The sequence below is a fragment of the Equus przewalskii genome, chromosome 14 (genome assembly GCF_037783145.1).
Source record: "Equus przewalskii isolate Varuska chromosome 14, EquPr2, whole genome shotgun sequence".
In the NCBI taxonomy this organism is placed as follows: Eukaryota; Metazoa; Chordata; class Mammalia; order Perissodactyla; family Equidae; genus Equus; species Equus przewalskii.
In genome coordinates this window covers 16480749-16500979 of record NC_091844.1, presented here as the reverse complement: position 1 = coordinate 16500979, position 20231 = coordinate 16480749, and the positions used below count along the sequence as shown (strand labels likewise).

Below are 20231 nucleotides of genomic sequence, written 5' to 3'. Positions count from 1 at the left end.
TTGAACAGAAAAAAATAAAAAACTAAAATTCATGACTCCAATGGCACATTTCACAGGTGATTGAACTTAGCTGAAGAGAAATTAGTTAATTAAAAGATAGATTAGAAAAAATGTAATTAAGAAAATGGAAACAGAAGGAATGAAAATGTAGAAAGGAGAAAAAAGTTAATGGAGGGAAAAGCAATGTTTGAAGGTATAATGCTCGATCACTCGCCAAGCTGATGAAAGACATCATGTCACAGATCCAGGAAGCTCCAAGAAGCACAAGCAGGGTAAATAAAATGAAAGCTCAACCTAAGCACATCATAGTAAAATTGGTTAAATCAAAGAGAAAACCAAAGCCTTAAAAGTAACCAGAGAAAAAAGATAAATTTCCTTTAAGAACACACAGTAAGAATTACAGCTGACTTCTTATATGAAACAATAAAGCAAGACGACATTGACTTTTTTTTTCAAAAGTGCCTGAAAAAGTTCTCTATGAAAAGTTCACTATAGCAAAGGAAAGTGTCTCTGAAGAATAAGTTGAAATAAAGACATATTAGAAAAAGTTGGAGTATTTTGTTACCAATAGACCCATCCTAAGAGTAATGCTAAAGGGGATATTTCAGGCAAGAGGAATCTAGTTGGAAACTCAGAAATCATTATACCAAGCCACCAAGAAGTCTCCCAATGTTTCCTGCCTCCTGGGATTCCTTTCTCCTGATATTAACACCCTCCTCTCCACATTAAATAAAGATAACCTGTGTAACCAGTACAATAGTGAGGGAATAACAGTGTGTGACTTGAGAGGCTAGGACGTTAAAGAGATTGTGACTTCTTACTACTCTCTTTTGGATAATTTGCTGTAGAGGAAGACAGATGCCACCTTGTGAGAACAGGCAAGTAGCTTTGTGGACAGATTCATACAGTAATAATATAAGGCCTCTTGGCAATGGCCGGCACCAACTTGCCAACAGATGAGTGGGTTACCTGAAAAGCTACCAGTCAAGTCTTTTGCTGACTGTAACTCTGGCTGACACCTTGACAGCAACCTGATGAGAAACCTGGAGCCAGAACCAGCCATGGAAGCCATCCCCAAATTCCTGACTCAGACAAATGTTGTGAGAGAATCAATGTTTAATATTTGTGTTGCTGAAATTTGGGGCAGTTTGTTCCCCAGCAATGGATAACTAATGTAGAGCTGCAGTAAGAAATGTAGTAAAACGTGGGTATAGATATGGTGTCTATCAGCTGTATAAAACCAAAATAATATTTTGCAGGATTAAAACATACAACATAGAAGTAAAACATATGATAATAATAGCATATAGGTCAAGAGGAAGGTCAATGGAGTTGAAGTATTGAATAGTCCCTGAATTGTCCATGAAAGTCTAAAAGTACTGATTTATATAAGGTCATTTTTTTCTGGAAGCATAAAGAGAGTGATTTTTTTCTGTCTTTTGTGTTTTTGACTTGATAGTGAATGATTTAAAAAAATTATTTCAGTGAGGTAAATTTAACATATAATAAGTTGCACATATTTAAAGTACACAACTTGACATGTAATGATTTATGTATAAATCTGTAAATTAATTTTTACAATCAAGATAGTGAACATATCCACATAAATGTTTAATATTGTTATGTCCCCTTGATAACTTACCCCTTTATCATTACAAAATGACCTTCTTTATGCCTGGTAATATTTTTTGCTGTGAAATCAACTTCATCTGATATTAAAATAACCACTCTGTTTTTTAGACTAGTGTTAAAATGGTTAATCTTTTAGATTTTAATCTGCTTGTATCTTTCTATTTGTTTTCCATTTGTCCTGTCTGTTCTTTCTTCTCCCTTTTCATTTTTTGGTTTACTTTTTGATTGGACATTTATCATTCTTTTCCTTTCCTTTGTTGGCTTACAATGTATAATTTTTTTCTTTCTTATTTAGTGCTTGTTTTGGGGTTTGTAGTATGTATCTTTACATTACCATACTCTACCATCACTTCCTAACTACTGTTAGGATCTTTCAATAGCATATTCCTTTTCCACTCTCCTGGTCTTTATGCCATTTCAGTCACACATTTTACTTTTATACATGTTGTAAATTCCACAACACACTGTTATAACTTTTGAATACATAGGCAACTAACTTTTAAAGTGATTTAAATAACAAGAAAAAAGTCTTATAAATTTACCCATGAAATTACCTTTTCCAGTGCAAATTATATTTTCATCTGCTATTATTTTTCTTTTCCTTGGAGGCTTCTTTCAGTATTTCTTGTAGTGTGGAACTATTAGTGATGTATTCTTTCAGATCTGGTATGTTTACAAAGTTTTTACATTTGCTTTTGAAATATCACTTTTCTGGGTATGGAATTAGAATTTTTGGTTGACACTTGTTCTCACCTCTTTCAAGATGTTCCACTGTCTTCTGGCTCACATTGTTACCAGAGAGAAATGTGCTGCCATCCTTATCTTTGTATGAAATATGTTTTTTTCTCTCACTCCTCTCAAGATATTCTTCTATCATTGGCTTTGAACGATTTGATTATGATAAGCTTCAGTGCATTTTTCCTCATGTTTCTTGTGCTCACAGTTCATTGAGTTTCCTGGATCTGTCCTTTATAATTTTCTTCAAATTTCGAATATTTTTTGCCGTTATTTCTTCAAATACTTTTTCTATTTGTGACTCTCCTTCTTCTTTTGGACACTAGTTAAAAGTACATTAGCTACTTGAAGTTGTTGTATAGCTCACTGATGAACTTGCCGTTGTTTGGGGTTCTTTTTCCTCTGTTTCATGTTGAATAGTTGCTGTTCTGGTGTGTTCATGTTTACTAATTTATTCTTCTGTCATCTCTGATTAATTCTACCCAGTTCCAGTTTTATATCAGACACACTGTAATCTTCATCTCTAGCAGTTCACTTTAGCTCTCTTTCTTAATATCTTCTATGTCTCAACTTCACTTTTGAATATATATAATACAGTTATAATAACCTTTAATGTCCTTTCCTTCTAATTCTAACATTTGTGTCAGTTCTGGGTTGGTTAAATTGATTAATTGTCTTCCTCATTATGGGGCATTTTCCTGTGTTTTTGCCTGACTGCTAACCTATCATTGGATACAAGGCCTAGTGAATTTTACTCTTTGGGTTCTTGATCATTGTATCATCATTGTATTGCTATAAATATTCTTAAGCTTCGCTCTGGGACATAGTTAAATTATTTGGAAATAGTTTGATTCTCTTGAGTCTTGCTTTTACGGTTTGTTTGCTGGGACCAGAGCAGTATTTAGTCTAGAGCTAATTATTACCCACTACAAAAGAAAGTCCTTCTGAATACTTTACTCAATGTCCTGTGAATTATAAGGTTTTCAAGTCTGGCTGGTGGAAACAGGCACTATTCCTGTCCCTGTGTGAGTTCCAGATACTGTTACCTCCAATTTCCTTTGAAGGTTCTTTGCTCAGCCTCAGGCAGGTCCCTCTGAGACATGCACCAGTCAGCTCTCTGTTGAATATCCTTGATGAACGATTATCAGCAGATATATGGAGTCGTCTCTGTCTCTGTAGCTCTTTCTTTTGTGGTACTTTGTCCTGCAAAATTTAGCTTCTTCTGTCTTTCTGGACTTTCAGCTTTGTTTCCTCAGCCAAGGAGTCCACTGGGCTCTGCCTGGGTTACTCCTCCTTGTGCTGCAGCCTGAAAACTCTCTCAAGGCAATAAGCTGGTGCAATCATAGGAATCACCTCATTTGTTTCCTGTGTCTCAGACACTCCTTCATTGCCTGATGTCCAGTGTCTAGAAAGCCAATTTTTTCCTGATATACAGACACACACACACGCAGGAGTGTAAATATTGCACTTTTTACTCCATTTTGCCTGGAAGTGGAAGTCCCTTTTCCATGGATGCTTGGGACTGAATGTTTATGTCCCCAAATTCATATCTTAAATTCTAACCCCCAATGTGATAGTATTATGAGGTGGGGTGTTTGTGAGGTGATTAGGTTATGAAGCTGGAGCCCTTGTGAATGGAATCAGTTCTCTTATAAAAGAGAACCCAGACAGCCCCTCATCCCTTCTACCATGTGAGAATATAGCAAGAAGATGGCCATAGATGAACCAGGTAGTGGGTGCTCACCAGACACAGAATCTGCTGGGGTCTTGATTGTGGTTTTCCCATCCTCTATGACTGTGAGAAATAAATTTCTTTTGTGTATAAGCCATCTAGTTTATGGTATTTTTGTTATGACAATTGACTTTTAAAATTGTGGTTATTCTATTTCTAATTTCTAGAAATTTTCTTTGGTTCTTTTTAAAAGTTTTTTTAAATTAATTAATTAATTTATTTTCGGATGTACATCATATTTCGAATTCTGTGTAGATTACATCATGTTTACCACCTGAAAACTAATTATAGTCCATCCCCTCACATGTGAGCCTAATCACCCCTTTTGCCCTCCCCCCTCCCGCTTCCTCTATGGTAACCACCAATCCAATCTCCAATGCTGTGTTTTTTTGTCATTGCTTTTATCTTCTACTTATGAGTGAGATCATATGGTATTTGACTTTCTCCCTCTGACTTATTTCACTCAGCATAATACCCTCAATGTCTTTTAAAATCTACAGTGGATTTTTTTTTCAGTTTCCAGTACCTTCCACACAATTTCAAATTTATAATTTATTTCTTTAAATAAGCTCTCATAATTTCATAATTACAAAATATGAAGTCTGGACAGAACTCTATTCTTCGTTATTTTCATTTTTTCTCATTCATATTCAACTTAACTTATTTTCTTGGATGCTAAGAATCTTTGATTTCTTGGTGGTATTAGTCCTTGGCAACTTAGTTGTGATGTTTCCTGCGCCCTTCTCTGGGGCAGCTTCCATAAACGGGCCATGTGAATAGGAATATCTTAACCCAATTCCAAGGATGGAGAGTTCCAGACCCATATAGGCCATGCACATGTCGAGTAAAAATCCTTGTAAACGTTGGTCTGCAGTCATAACTTCCCAAGGGAATCTTGTTTGGTTATTTTTTTTCTCTCCATTTCTGCAATGAATGCAGTGCCCTCTTTTCAGTTCCTAGTAGTTGTGGGAAGGATAGACTCCAGTTTCTCGTTGGTTGACTCTTACTTTGAGTTTAGAGTCTCCTTGGCTTCTAACTCAAATTGGGACCCCAATGTCTTCCCAAATGAGTACATTCCGGACCTGTGTTCTATATCTCTTGCCCTTACATATCGCCCTAACCCAAATGCAAGTGTTTGCAGTGTCCTTATGTTCAGGATAAAAATGGCTTTAGAGGTCAGACGTTATCTGGTCATAGATTTTTTAAAAAATTGGGCACGATGTTCCCCATTTTCTTTTTGTCCCTTCCCTTCTCTTTCTTTCCACTTTCCCTTCTTTTCTTCTTTCCGTTTATAGCTTTTTTCCCTAACATGTTTCATTATTTCACCAGGATTGTTGATAGGAGGAAACTAGCCCATCATTTCTAGAAACTGGACCCATTTAAAAACATTTTGAATTTAAAGTAGAAGCTCTTCATTATATCATCTAACAGTTTGTAGTTTCAGGTCTTCTAAGTTGATCTTAGAGCTTCTAAGTTGACTTCTGTGTCTTCTAGTCATGCAACCACACTTTTGGTGATGGTATTTTTGGCTCCTGATTTGCATTAGATACTTTCACAACCCACTGCACATGCAACTTACTTCCATCCTCATTGAGTGCTTTGCATATGCTCCTCCAGTACCAGATCAGCTGTTCAGGTTTTATAAAATGGGCCTTTGCAGTGTGAACTGAGCGGCATTGGCCAGGCAGGGGAACCAAGATGATGTCATGGACTCAGATCCTTATGTCCTTGTTGCTCTGGGTCTCAGGTGAGAAATTTAAAAGTGCCTCAGTGCTTTTGGAGTAATATCTTTTTAGAGGTAAAAAATTAATTTTAAGATATACTTAGAAATACTGGCTATTTCCAAAATAGACCCAATTATGTGCTGACGTGTAATACCACGAGAAAGCAGATTTTAAATTATGTTATTTCAATGTGTCTGTGATAAAGTGTGTGTGTATCATCGTTATCCATTTGTGATTGCAGGTGCCTGTGGGGACATCGTGATGACCCAGTCTCCAGACTCCTTGGCAGTGTCTCTAGGACAGAGAGTCGAGATGAAGTGCAAGGCCAGTCAGAGTGTTAGCAACTACTTAGACTGGTACCAGCAAAAACCAGTAAAGGCTCCTAAGCTGCTCATCTATGCAGCATCCAGCAGAGCATCTGGGGTCCCCGACCGATTCAGTGGCAGTGGATCTGGGACAGATTTCACTCTCACCATCAGCAGCCTCCAGGCTGAAGATGTGGCAGTTTACTCCTGTCAGCAGCGTTATAGTTCTCCTCCCACAGTGCTTCAGCTTCGAACAGAAGCCTCCTACTCCTACTGACTGCCATGAGTCAGTGAGTCTTTTCTGCACCAGCTGCTTTGTCCCCACACAGACCTGAACATGTACATTCCTCCATCTACCTGAGAGGTCATATCGCCTGACTTATTCCTTGGATACATTGTAGGGCCCAGGGGAAAATTAAGGGAATTGGCTTTTTTGAATCTCTTTTAGTGGGAGGCAATATAAGAAAAATGCTATAAAGATCTGTTAAAGGTCAGGGGTTTTTGTGTCACAGGAACTTGCATGTTTTCCATGGACTGATCCCATGATTAATCAATAAGGTTTCTCTCTATCCTCTGCAGAAGGATCCATTGAATTTTACATCCTGATGGATTCATTCTCTCTTCCCTGTGCCTCCTTGATCTTGGAACATTTCTATTTTAATTTCTGATTCTCTTGGTCTCCTTTCTTTATCTGCAATCACCCTTCTAACTCTGGACTATCACAATATTAAACCCTTGATGTGTCCTATTCAAAACCTTCCTCAAAGAAGGTAGTATCCTTCTCTTGCTTTTTCCTTACCTGGACCTATTTTCCAGCCAAACTTTTCTGCTCAATGTCATTGAAGTTGCTTTCCTACTCTATCTCCTTTTGTAACACCCTTTTATCATCTCTCCATTTCCTCCACTGTACTCATTCTTAGAAAGACAATTCTCTAATTCTTTAATCCTGTCACTCTAGAAATATATGATAGTGTTCTCTATTACCTTTTCTCATCAATTGTCAACTTTCTCTTTAAACCCATCCCTTGGGCACCCGAGTCTAATTTTGTGACTGAGGGATATCATGGCTTTAAGTGTGCTACAACTTGAATCCCTTGGATAGCATTTAAATAACATGCCCATTTCAGTGTAAAATTGGAAAAAACTCCAGTCACTTTAGTATTACTTCTAAATTTAGCATCAGGAAAGATCCCAGCAAACTTCATCAGTGTAGTCTGAACACTCTTGCCTGCATAACAGCTCCTCATAATAATTAAAAATATATTTAAAGTATTGCTCTTGAGGCATTCATGGCATTTATTCATTCAAGATATGTTTTTTTGAGTGCTTTCTATGTGTCAGGAGCAAAAATATCTGCTTTCATTCCCGTTGGGGAAACCAGACAATAAACAATTGCATAGGTAAATGTTTACTATAGTTTTCTCAGTGCTGGATGAAAAATAAAGGAAGGATGGTTGTAAAAGATTGCTGGGGCAGGAGTGAGTAGAAATTTAAAACTAAATGAAGTAGTAGTTAGCTATTGTCATGTAATAAACCATCCACAAAGCTCTGTGGTTTAAAATGATAGTATCTTTTTTGTCATTATGTTTATGGATCAGCAGATTAGTTGTGTTCATATGCACCAGGCTTGATTGATCTTGACTGGCTTGCTTGTGCATTTGAAGTCAACTGACAGGTCAACTGTGTGCTTGTTAATATAGAAAAGTTCACATTTCTTTCATCTCTTTCACGTTTCTGTAGTTGGCTGACCATCAGCTGAGGCTGTCTGGGTGATTATGCCTTATGTCTCTCATCAACTGGCAGGCTAATCTCAACTTCCTATGGCAGTTGGCAGGGTCCCAAGAGAGAAAGTAAAACCACAAAAGACATCTTTGAGCCTAGACTCAGTACTGTCTCAATGTCCCATGTGATGCATTCTAATAATCAATGCAATTGATGCTATTGAAGGAGAGAGTAAATAGCTCGTACCTCTTGATAAGAGGAACTACAAAGTGATATTGGAAGAAGCATGGATATAGGGAGGGAATGGGGGATCCCCCTTAAGAGTAGAGGACCTGTTTTTGCAGTGACCCTACCAGAGAATGTCATGGAGAAGGTGAGAATGGGAAGGTGTGACTTAATCAAGGTCTTAATGTAGTGAGAAAATGAGCCATAGAAATATCACCAGGGACTAGAGCTTTAGTTAAAGGAAATTTTAGTTAAAGGAAATTCTGCCTCTGAAATGTGACCAACATATTGGAGAAATAGAAGGAAGCCAACGTTGCTAAAGCGGAGTGTGCAAGGGGAGAGTAGTGGAAATAAGATCAGAGAAATAATGAGGAGACGACATTGTGTAGGACTTTGTAGATTTCTCTATGGATTTAGGTTTTGTTTTGAATGCTGTTTTAAGTCGGATAGTTTTGAATAGAGCAGGGCATGATTTGATATGTAGCTTTACAGGATCTCTCTGTTAGGAGACAATTGCTATCATCCAGGGTAGAGATGATGACCGCTTTGTTCTATGGCAGTAGCAGAGGAAGTGAAAAGTAATGTATTTTGCAGATAGAGATCACAGTATGCTGATGGTTTTGACGAGGAGTGTGAGAGAAAGGGAGGTCTCAAGATGACTGCAAGCTTTTCCTCTGAGTGCCAGAAGGAGAGTTCTCTATTTAGATATGGAAAACTGTGGGGACGGTGGTGGGGAGATCAAGAATTTGGTTTTGGTCATTTTAAGTTTGAACTGTGTATTAGACTCCCATCTGTGGTTGGGAGGTAGTCCATTGGATGCATGAGTCTAGAGTTCAGGGGAGACAATTGGACTGGAGGTTGAAATATTATAACCAATGGAGTAAGTGTAGAATAACATTTCATGAAATATTTTAATCGATTAACATCTTTATTTTATCACTTTCTGGCTGTACAATATTCTATTTTGTTTAGATATCATAGTATAAGTGCATGCTCTTAATCCTGGACATTTAAGCAGTAATATTTTGTTTCTATTATACCATATTGAATTAATAAAATGACATGCTTTTATTTATTCATTTTTCTAAGGTTGATTTCTAGTGCCACAAGGGAAAATAAGAAAAAATCCCTAATTATATGCATAAATTAATTCTGTGTTATAAATTATATTTCCCTGGATGTAAAGTTTTGATATGCCAATTCTCATTCCACATTTGGTAAAAAAGAAATCTAAAACACATAAACTCTAAATCTTATTTGCTTACTCTCACAAAATCCCAAATGTCTTGTGGGGTGCATCCTAGTTTAAATTAGAGCTGGAATACATGGAATCCTGCAGCTAGTGAGCTTAAGATTGGCATTTAACTTGGCTTTAGGAAATTTGAGGCTAAAAGCAACAGAATCAAATATTCCTTTGTGAACCTCCTCTGATAATAAGCAGCACATTTTGATTCTCCCAGTTAAAGACTTCTCCTGATTCATTTTCTGCATTCAATGAATGATCAAGAGAGAGTGGCAAGTTGTTAAATAGAAGTATCAACAGGATGACCCTGGTCTCACAATTATTCTAGCGGATATAGTCACCCATTTGTTGAGATTTCTAACATCTTCGCAATGTGAAAAGAGCCGTTGGGAACTGTTTATGTTTCAATGGAAGGCTGACCCTTAGGAGTTATTGAATGTCCTGAGCTGTCTTCAAAACATGTTACTGTGGGGCAGGGATTGAACATTATCAGTGAAATTTATTGAGAAGGTTTACTATTCAGGTCAATATGTAGTTGATTAGATTAAATGAGGTAACAGTCAGTGAAGAGATTGGAATTTCCTGGTCTTCTGCTTTTTGTTATGATGAAGAAGGTATTTCATATCAATGCTCCTGATTAAAATTACTAGGCAGTGAAGAATTTCCAAGATCTTGGAAAGAAGAAAACTTATAGAGGTGAACCCAGTATTAGAGGCTACTTTTCCACTGGAATATCTGTCAAGTCCAGAAAAAGCAACTGAGAGGCAGAGAAGCTGATCAGAGCTTTTGAGAATGTTGTGAACCTAGATGAATAAAAAATAGGTTGGGGTTTGTCAAGGAAGAGGAGCCTGATAAACAATCCCAAAGGGCTGCATGCAGGGAGTAGGGGTAAATCAGAAACAGATAAGCCCTTGTAGAGACTGAAGGCAATCTTCCAGTTATCTAACTTCCTAAAACTGAATTAAAATAATATTGGACTCCTAGCATTCTGAATTGATTCCAAAATCTGAAATACAGTATCATCACAACCTAAAATTATTTATATAGGTTTTCAAATAAAGTGTCTAGAAATCAATAAAAAATAGCTAAGTGGATGAGGAAACAAGACCATGTGATTGAAAACTAAGAGGAACAACATAATAGAATCATAGCATTCAGATAATGGAGTTAGACATTTGACAATATACTATACTTCAACATTCAAGAGATGAAAGAGAAGACCAATACTTTCATCAGAGAACTGGAAACAATAATGAAGAACAAAAAGGAAACGCCTTCTCTAAAACAATTAGAATAGTATTTATTTAATTTACTGGATGTGAGAATAATAATCATTTGAATTAAAATATATATTATAATTATACTAGTAGGTCTTTAGAAAGATAAGGGCTATGTGGCACACCTTCCATCACATCAGTTTGCTCTCACTTCATGTTTGAAAATCTCTTCAGCACAGGTGTGTAGTAACAAGGTGTCAGCTCACATGTCCTTTCACTTCTATTACCTGTGTTTAGATTTTTCTCTCCCTGCCTAAATTAGGGGCAGAATGTGCCTTTAGAGTCAGGTCTACTTTCACGGTGCACTCAATACCTTTGAAACCATTGCTTTTTGCGTCACTTGACTTTGAGTGGCCTTCCTAAATCTGCAGGATGTAAGTGCTACTGCCTTTCTCAGCCAATTTCCCTGACCCTGCCACCTTATGCAGTCAGTGACAGCTGAAAGGCCATTCCTGTTTATGTGGATTCTCATTCCTCTCTTGTTAGCAAGCTTGGTTCATTTGCTCATCGGTCCTGGATGTGACTGCGGAATATTGTGGATTGATGGTACCATTTCCACAGTTTCTGTTTTTACTAAGGCATTAAAAGAAATAATGAGTTTCCCTGCCCCTGGCATATTACTGATTTTAAGATATATCTTCAGTGTAGAACATTTATATTAAATATATGCAAAATTCTATTTAAAACCTGTACTATTTATTTCTTCATTCTAAAAAAGCCACTTTGCTAGTGCCACAGTCACAGTTTGAGTCTATGCCTTCTTTCACAATCCATCCGAAATTCATTACTTCAGAAGATTAATAAATGATTTAGAAGGTTATTAAAGTGTACTCAGCTTCATATATGAATTACTGATTGTTGACAGATTAATATGTTGAGACATCATATCGTATGTAAGCTTCTTCTGCAGCCACACCTCCCATAATTCATAATGGAAACATGATGTCTCCACTGGTGGGAGAGTTGTCTGGGACCCAAATCTGCCAGATTACTGACTTCAGAGTTTAAAAGCCTAGGATATGGGTCATATGTGGAAAATATTCAAGTAATATTATAGCAATACAATTTGACAGATTGGCCTGTATCCCTGTCTAGTTTGATCAATCTTTCCGGTTATACTAGGAGTCATAATTTCTCAGGACCTGAGGTTCCAGCGCTAAAATCAGGAAAGTCCTGGGATAGCTTGTCACCCCATCCTTACTACTCCTTACTACTCTGCCTTTTTGAGGAGGTTGAGGATTCAGGGAAGGGAGAAGAATTGAGGTGGAGACAATCAGTGTTTCCTTTACCCACAATAATTCAGGAACAGAGAACAGGTAGAAATGAAATTGGATTTTCCTTAAATTGTATTTTGGGGGGGGCGGGGGGAAATGGAGAGTATGTACGTGTACCACACCCTATCCTGCCTAGATTTCCAATATATGCAGCCCAGTAGTTGAGTCCCACCCCATGAAGCTTGGAGAAAGTAAGAGAACCAATGAGTCCCCCAGTGAGAGGGCAGAGTGAGAGAAAGAAAGCAGTTTCTATGTCTGGCATGACAGTCAGAAATGTCTCATTCCTGTGGGCTTAAGTGGTGGAACATAAAGTTTGCAGAGTGTTTTTTGTTAGGATGCTACAGAGAAAAATTACCAGTAGAATGTATACACAGAGAGATTTAAGAAATTGCAAGCGTGGGGGCTGGTAAATCCACAATCTGTAGAGCAGGCTGGCAGGTTGGAAACTCAGGTCAGTGCTGATGTTTCAGTCTTGAGTTTGAAATCTGCAGGCTGGGAACTTGGTCAGGGCTTCTATGTTGCAATCTTGAGGAAGAATTTCTTTTTCGTTGGGAAATCTCAGTCTTTGTTGTCAAAGGTCTCAACTGAGAGAATGAGGCCCACCCATGTTATGGGGCATAATGTGCTTTTTGTGAAGTGCTGATTTAAAGGTTAATCATACCGAAACATGCCTTCACAGCAACATCCAGACTGGTGTTTGACCAAACAACTGACAGCATAGCCAGTCATACTATACATAAAATTAACCTTCATAAGGGTAACATTGAGGGGCTTAGTGAAGGGAGAATTGACCTTTTGTGAGGGCTGAGGTATTGATGTCCAGCTAGGGTCTACTTGATACAGAGTACAGCTGGGTCTTAGGAAATTTCTCATGCCAAGAAGCAGTGCAGAGGCCAGATGGACACCCACAGAACACCCACTGTGCCTCCTGATTGAGTCAGCGTTGAGTATCTCCCTGACTCGGAGAAGAGATTACAAAAGTTTCAGTAGCTGAACTTGTAGTGCACATGAAGCCACAGTAACTTATGCCTTTTAAGGGATTTTCCCTCACTCTTCCCTCTCTTTTGGAGTGACCAGCAGGATTAGCAACAGGAGAAGAGACAAAAGCTTAAATAGCACCTGTGACCAGAAGGGGGTTGAGATAATTATCCTGAGCTGGCGTTTCAAACCACTGGATGCAACTGAATTTACTTGAAAGCACTTAGATTTAATTAATTGGTTAATTCAACACATGGTATAAATATTGTACTGAAAAAATAAAATAAGTAAAATTCAGGATTCCATGAACAGATTTCACACCTGATTAAACTCAGCTCAAGAGAAGTGAGTTAACTAAAAAATAGATTAGAAGAAAATGTCTAGAATTAAGAAAAGAGAGACAAAAGGAAGGGAAATGTGGAAAAGAGATTCTTAAACACAGGGCATTTGTTGGGAAGGCAGTGTACAAGAGAAATGACAGAAGAAAAGAAAGTAATGGAGGAAAAAGCAATGTTTGAAGATATAATGCTTGGTCATTTTCCAAAGCTGACGAAAGACACCAAGTCATAAGTTCAGGAAGCTCTAAGAAACACAAGGAGGATAAATAAATAGATCTCTCATCCTATGTACATCATAGTAAAGTTGCTTAAAACCAAGAAGAGAAACAAAGGCTTTGGGGCCAGCTCCACGGTGTAGTGGTTGGGTTTGGCGTGCTCCGCTTGGGCAGCCAAGGTCTGTGGGTTTGGATACGAGATGTGGACCTACACCACCCATCAGTCGTGCTCTGGCAGCGTCCCACACACCAAATGGAGGAAGATTGACATAGATGGTATCTCAGGGCTAATCTTCATCAGCAAGGAAAAACAAAACAAAGCAAAAACAAAAACAGAAAAGCAAAACCTTAAAAACAACGGGAGAAAAAAGATAAATTCCCTTTAAAAACACACAACAGGAATTACAGCTGAATTTTGATAATAAACAATAAATCAAGAAGACAATGTAATAGTATATATTCAACATGGAAGAAAAAATTCACTTCTTAATTTAAATTACGTACCAAAGAAAAGTGTCCTTCAAGAATTAAGACATATTCAGAAGAGAATTGGAATACTTTATTACCAGTAGACTCACGTGGAAAAGAAGACTAAAGGAGATATTTTAGGCAAGAGGAATCCAGTTGGAAACTCAGAAATGGTCATACCCAGCCACCAAGAAGTCTCCCAGTGTTCCCAACCTCCTGGTATTACTTTCTCCTGATGTTCACACACTCCTCTGCACATTAATTCAGGATAACCGTGTAACCAGTACAATACGGAAGAGATAACAACGTGAGACTTGAGAGACTAGGACATTAAAGAGATTGTGAGTTCTTACTACTCTCTTTTGGATAATTTGCTGTAGAGGAAGCCAGATGCCACCTTGTGAGAACAGGTAAGTAGCTTTGTGGATAGATTCACATGGTTAGAAACTGAGGCCCCTTGCCAATGGCCAGAACTAACGTGCCTGTATATGCGTGGGTTACCTGGAAAGCTACTGGCCAAGTCTTTTGCTGACCGTAGTTCTGACTGACATCTTGACAACAACCGGGTGAGAAACCTGGAGCCAGAATCAGCCAGGGGAGCCATACTCAAATTCCCGACTCACAGAAATGTTGTGAGAGAATGAATGTTTAATATTTATGTTGCTGAGTTTTGGGGCAAGTTGTTACATAGCAATGGACAAATAATGTAGAGATGCAGTAAGAAATGCATAAAATATGGGCATAAGCATGATGTCTATCAGCTGTACATAGCAAAAATAATATTTTGCAGGGTTAAAATATGCATATAAGTAAAACATACTATAATCATAGCATGTAAATCAACAGCAGGGGGCTGGTCTAGCAGTGCAGTGGTTAAGTGCTCACATTCTGCTTTGGCGGCCTGGGGTTCACCGGTTTGGATCCCGGGTGTGGACATGGCACCACTTGGCAAGCCATGCTGTGGTAGGCATCCCACATATAAAGTACAGAAAGATGGGCACGGATGTTAGCTCAGGGCCAGTCTTTCTCAGCAAAAAGAGGAGGATTGGCGGCGGATGTTAGATCAGGGCTAATCTTCCTCAAAAAAAAAAAATCAACAGCAAGGTAAATGGTGTTGGAGGATTGAACAGTCCTTCAACTGTCCATGAAAGTGTCAAAGTGCTAATTTATGTATGATTATTTTTCTAGCAGATTAAGTGAGTGGTTATTTTTTCTCTCTTTTGTTGTTTTTAGACTTGATTATGAGTGATTTTTAAAAAACTGATTTATTGAGGTAAAATTAGCATCCAATAAATTACACGTATTTCAAATACACAACTTGACATGTTATATGTATATACTTGTGAATTAATCTCTATAATCAAGATAGTGAATGTATCCACCCAAATGTTTAATATTGTTATGTGTTCTTGAAAAATTGACCCCTTTATCATTACAGAATGTCCCTCCTTATCCCTGGTAATATTCTTTGCTCTGAAATCAACTTCATCTGATATTAAAATAACCATTCTTGTTTTGATTAATGTCAGAATGGTTAATCTGTTAAATTTTGATCTATTTATATTTTACTATTTGTTTTCTATTTATTCCATGTGTTCTTTCTTCCTCTTTTTCTCTTTACTTTTGGATTAATTGACTATTTCGTATGACTCATTTTTAGTTCCTTTGTTAATTGACTATTTGGTATGACTCATTTTTATTTCCTTTGTTAGCTTATAATGTTTAATTCTTTACATTTTATTAGTGTTTGTTTTTGGGTTTGTAGTACATACCTTTAACTCACCATAAGGTACTAACGCTTCCAATCTATTAGAATTTCAATAATATATTCCATTTCTACCCCTCTGACCTTTATGCTATTGTTATCATGCATTTCACTTTTATATATATTATAAATCCCACAATACCTTGTCATAATTTTTTATTAGATAGTCAACTGATTTTCAAAGAGGTTTAAATCACAAGAAAAAATTTTATAAATTTATTCCCGCCATTTCCTTTTCCAGTGCTATTTATATTTTCATCTGCTATCATTTTCCTTTTTCCTGGAGGAGTTCTTTCAGTATTTCTTGTCATGTAGAACTAGTAGTGATGTATTTAATTTGATGTGTTTTAAAAGTTTTTATTCCATGTTTGCTTTTGAAATATCATTTTTATGGGTATAGAATTTTTGATTGACATTTGTTTTTCAATGCTTCGAAGACGTTGTTCCACTGTCTCTGAAATCTGCCGACATCCTTATGTTTGTATGTAATATTTTTTCTCTCACTGCTTTCAAGATTTTCTTCTTATCATGGCTCTGAATAATTTGATTATGATGATGAGCTTTGGTGCACTTTTCTTCAGCTTTCTTCTGCTTGCAGAACAGTGAGTTTCCGGGATCTGGTCATTTATAATTTTCATCAAACTTGGAATATTTTTGGCTATTATTTCTTCAAATTTTTTTCTGTTTCCAACCCTCCTTCTCTTTAGGACTCCAATTAGGTGTACATTATCCATGTGAAGCTGTCCTATAGCTCACTGATGAACTTTCTATGTTTTTGGATTCTTTTTCTTCTTTTTTCGTGTTGAATACTTTGTATTGTTATGTCGCCCTGTATCCTAATCTGTTCTTCTGTCATCTCTAGTTAATTCTACCCAGGTTTTTTATATCATCTTTTGTCATCTCTGATTAATTCCATCCAGTTTTTATATCAGACACACTGTAGTTTTCCTCTCTAGCAGTTCACTTTAACTTTCTTCTTTAATATCTTCTATGTCTCTACTTAATCTTTCAACATCTGTAATACAATTATAATAACTATTAATGTTCTTTCCTGCTAAAAATAAAATTTATGTCAGTTCTAGGTTGGTTAAATTGATTAATTTTTCTCCTCATTATGGGTCATATTCCTGCTTTTTAGTATGCTGCTAACCTTTCATTGGATGCAAGGTCTAGTGACTTCTACTTTGGTGCTACAATACCTCATTGTATTGCTGTAAATGTTCTTAAGTTTTGTTCTAGGACATAGCTACATTATTGGAAATAGTTTGATTCTTTTGGGTCTTGCTTTCATGTTTTGTTTGTTGGCACTAGAGCAGTATTTAGTCTAGAGCTAATTATTCCCCATTATAGAGACAAAGTCCTTCTGAATACTTTACTCAGTGTCCCGTGAATTAGAAGGTTTTCAAATCTCCTTGTGGAACCTGTCACTATTCCTGTCCCTGTGTGAGTGCCAGACAGTGTTACCTCCAATTTCCTTGGAAGGTGCTTTGCTCAGCCTTGGGGTGCTTCCTCATAGACATGCACCAGTCAGCTCTCTGTTGACTATTCTAGATGGACTATCAACAGATATAGGAGTTTCTCTCTATCTCTGCAGCTCTTCCTTCTGTGGTACTTTGTCCTGCAAACTTTAGCTTTCTCAGTCTTTCTGGGCTTTCAGTTTTGTTTCCTCAACCAGGGAATTTACTGGGCTCTGCCTGGGTTCCTCTTCCTTGTGCTGCAGCCTGAAACTCTCTCAAGGTAACAAGCTGGTAGACTTGCAGGACTCAGCTCATCTGTTTCCTGTCTCTCAGACTGTCCTTCATTGTCTGATGTGCAGTGTCTTGAAAACCACTTTTTTCAAAGATACACACACATACACACACACTAACACACACACAAACACACACACATACATGCACAGGAATGTAAATCTCATCCTTGTTACCCCATTTTTTCTGGAAGTGGACCTCCTCTTTAACTGATGCTAAAAACAGAATGTTTGTGTCCCCACAAATTCACATCTTAAATCCTAATCCCCAACGTGATAGTATTAGGAGGTTGGACCATTACAAAGTGATTAGGTCATAAAGGTGGAACCCTCATGAAAAGGATTAGTGCTCTTACAAGAGCACTATTCTGCAGTGACATCTAATTTTACATTTCCTGTACCTTGCACACAGTGTCAAATTTGTAATTTATTTCTTTAAATAAACTCTAATAATTTCGTAATTCCCACATCTGAATTCTGGGCAGAACTCTTTATTCTTTGTCATTTTTACTGTGTGTAATTTTTTTTCAAATTATCTTATTGTCTTGGATGTGAAGGTTCTTTGATTTTTTGGTACTTATGATCTTTAAAATGTTATTTATGAGGCTTCCTGAGGACTTAGGAATGATGTGCCCTTCTCCAGAACAGCTTTCATTTAAGGCTGTACCAGTAGGAATATCTTAATCCAATTCCAAGTTTGGAGAGTCCCAGACCCATATAGGCCATGCATACAAGGAGTCAAAATCCTTGCAAAGGTTATCTCCAGCCATAACTCCCCAAAGTTGTCTTGTTTTTTTTTCTCTCCATTTCTGCAATGAATGAAGAACCCTCTTTTCAGTTCCTCACAGTTGTGGGAAGAATAGGTTACAATTTCTCTTTCCTTGACTCTTCAGTTGAGCTTAGAGTCCCTCTGGCCCCTATCTCAAATTAGGGTCCCATGTGTCTTTCCAAATGAGTAATTTCTGGTCATGTTTTTTATCTCTCCCACCCTTGAATGGCCCCCAAATCCAAGCTAAGAAGTTTGCAGTGCCCTTACATACCTTTAGGATATAAATGGCTTTAGAGGTCAGTCATATGCTGGTCATAGATTTAAAAAAAAAAAAAATTGGCCCCAAAGTTCTCCTTTTTCTTTTTATCCCTTCTTCCCTCCCTCACTTCCTCCTTCTGTCCCTCCTTCCCTCTGTCACTTCCTTCCTTCCTTTTCCCCTTCCTCCTTACTTCACTTCCTTTATTTTTTCGTTTCGTAGTATTTTTTTCAGCAAGTTTTATTATTTTACCAGATTTGTTGATATGAGGAACCTAGCCCATCATTTCTGGAGACTGAATTCATTTAAAAACATTTTTGAATTTAAAATAGAAACTCTTCATTAGATCATCTAACAGTTTGTAGTTTTAGGGCTTTTACGTTGACTTGTGTGGTTATAGTCATACACATTTTTGGTGGTGATATTTTTGGCACTTCATTTGCATTAGATACTTTCACAACCCACTGAACATGCAATTTGCTTCTATCCTCATTAAGTGCTTTGCATAGGCTCCTGCAGGCCCAGATCACCTGCTTAGGTTTTATAAAAGGGGCTTTCGCCATGTGAGCTCAGCTGCATCAGGCAGGCAGGGGCAGCAAGATGATGTCGCTGACAAAGGTCCTTATATCTGTGTTGCTCTGGGTCTCAGGTGAGAAATTTAAAAGTGTCTCCATGCTTTTGGGGTAATATCTTTTTAGAGGTAAAACGCCAATTTTAACATATACTGGGCAATACAGGCTATTTCCAAAATAGACCCAATTATGTGCTGACACGTAATACCATTAGAAGGCACATTTTAAATTACGTATTTCAGTGTGTCTATGATAAAATGTCTGTGTGTCATCATTGTCCATTTGTGATTGCAGGTGCCTGTGGGGACATCGTGTTGACCCAGTCTCCAGAGTCCTTGGCAGTGTCTCTAGGACAGAGGGTCGAGATGAAGTGCAAGGCCAGTCAGAGTGCTAGCAGCAGCTTGGCTGGTACCAGCACAAACCAGGACAGGCTCCTAAGCGGCTCATCTATAGCTGCATCCAGCAGAGCGTCTGGGGTCCCTGACCGATTCAGTGGCAGTGGATCTGGGACAGATTTCACTCTCACCATCAGCAGCCTCCAGGCTGAAGATGTGGCCGTTTATTACTGTCAGCAGTATAATAGTGCTCCTCCCACAGTGCTTCAGCCTCGAACACAAACTTCTTCCCCAAAACCATGGGTCAGTGCGTCTTTTCTGCACCAGCTGCTTCCTCTGCACACAGACATGAACATGCAATTCCTATGTCTACGTGAGAGGTCGTATCTCCTAACTTATTCTTTGAAGGATTTGTAGGGCCCAGGAAAAATTAAAGGAGTTTGTTCTTTCTGGATCCCCTTTTTTGGGAGCTTATTAAAAAAAAGCTGTAAAAATCTCATAGAGATGAGGAGGTTTTATGTCACAGGAACCTGCACGTTTCCCATGGACTGATGGCATGATTATGTCAATACAGTTTGTCTCTATGCGCTGGAGAAGGGTTCAGTGAATTTTACACCCTTATAATATTCAGAAATATATTTGAAGTATTGACTTTGACTTTGAGGAATACATGTGACTCATTCATTCATTCAAGATATATTTTCTAAGTACCTTCTTATGGATCCATTCTTACTTCTCTGTGTCTCCTTGACTCTGGAACATTTCTATTTTGATTCCTGATTCTCCTGGTCTGCTTTCTCTATCTGTAATCACCCTTAGAACTCTGGGTCATCCCAGTAATAAATACTTGACCTCTCCTAATCAAAACCTTCCACACAGAAGGTATCATCCTTCTCTTGCTTTTTCTTTCCTTGGATGC

General features: G+C 37.7%; 1 pseudogene and 1 gene segment (V, D, J or C); both read left to right on the top strand.

Annotated features, from left to right (window-relative positions):
* The first annotated feature begins 5771 nt into the window (after positions 1-5771).
* LOC139075710 (immunoglobulin kappa variable 4-1-like) lies at positions 5772-7410 on the top strand. The segment is given in 2 exon segments: positions 5772-5846; positions 6065-7410. Coding segments are annotated over 2 exon segments (390 nt in total).
* Positions 7411-19005: 11595 nt separating this feature from the next.
* On the top strand, positions 19006-19811 carry LOC103549968 (immunoglobulin kappa variable 4-1-like; annotated as a pseudogene).
* Positions 19812-20231: the final 420 nt, after the last annotated feature.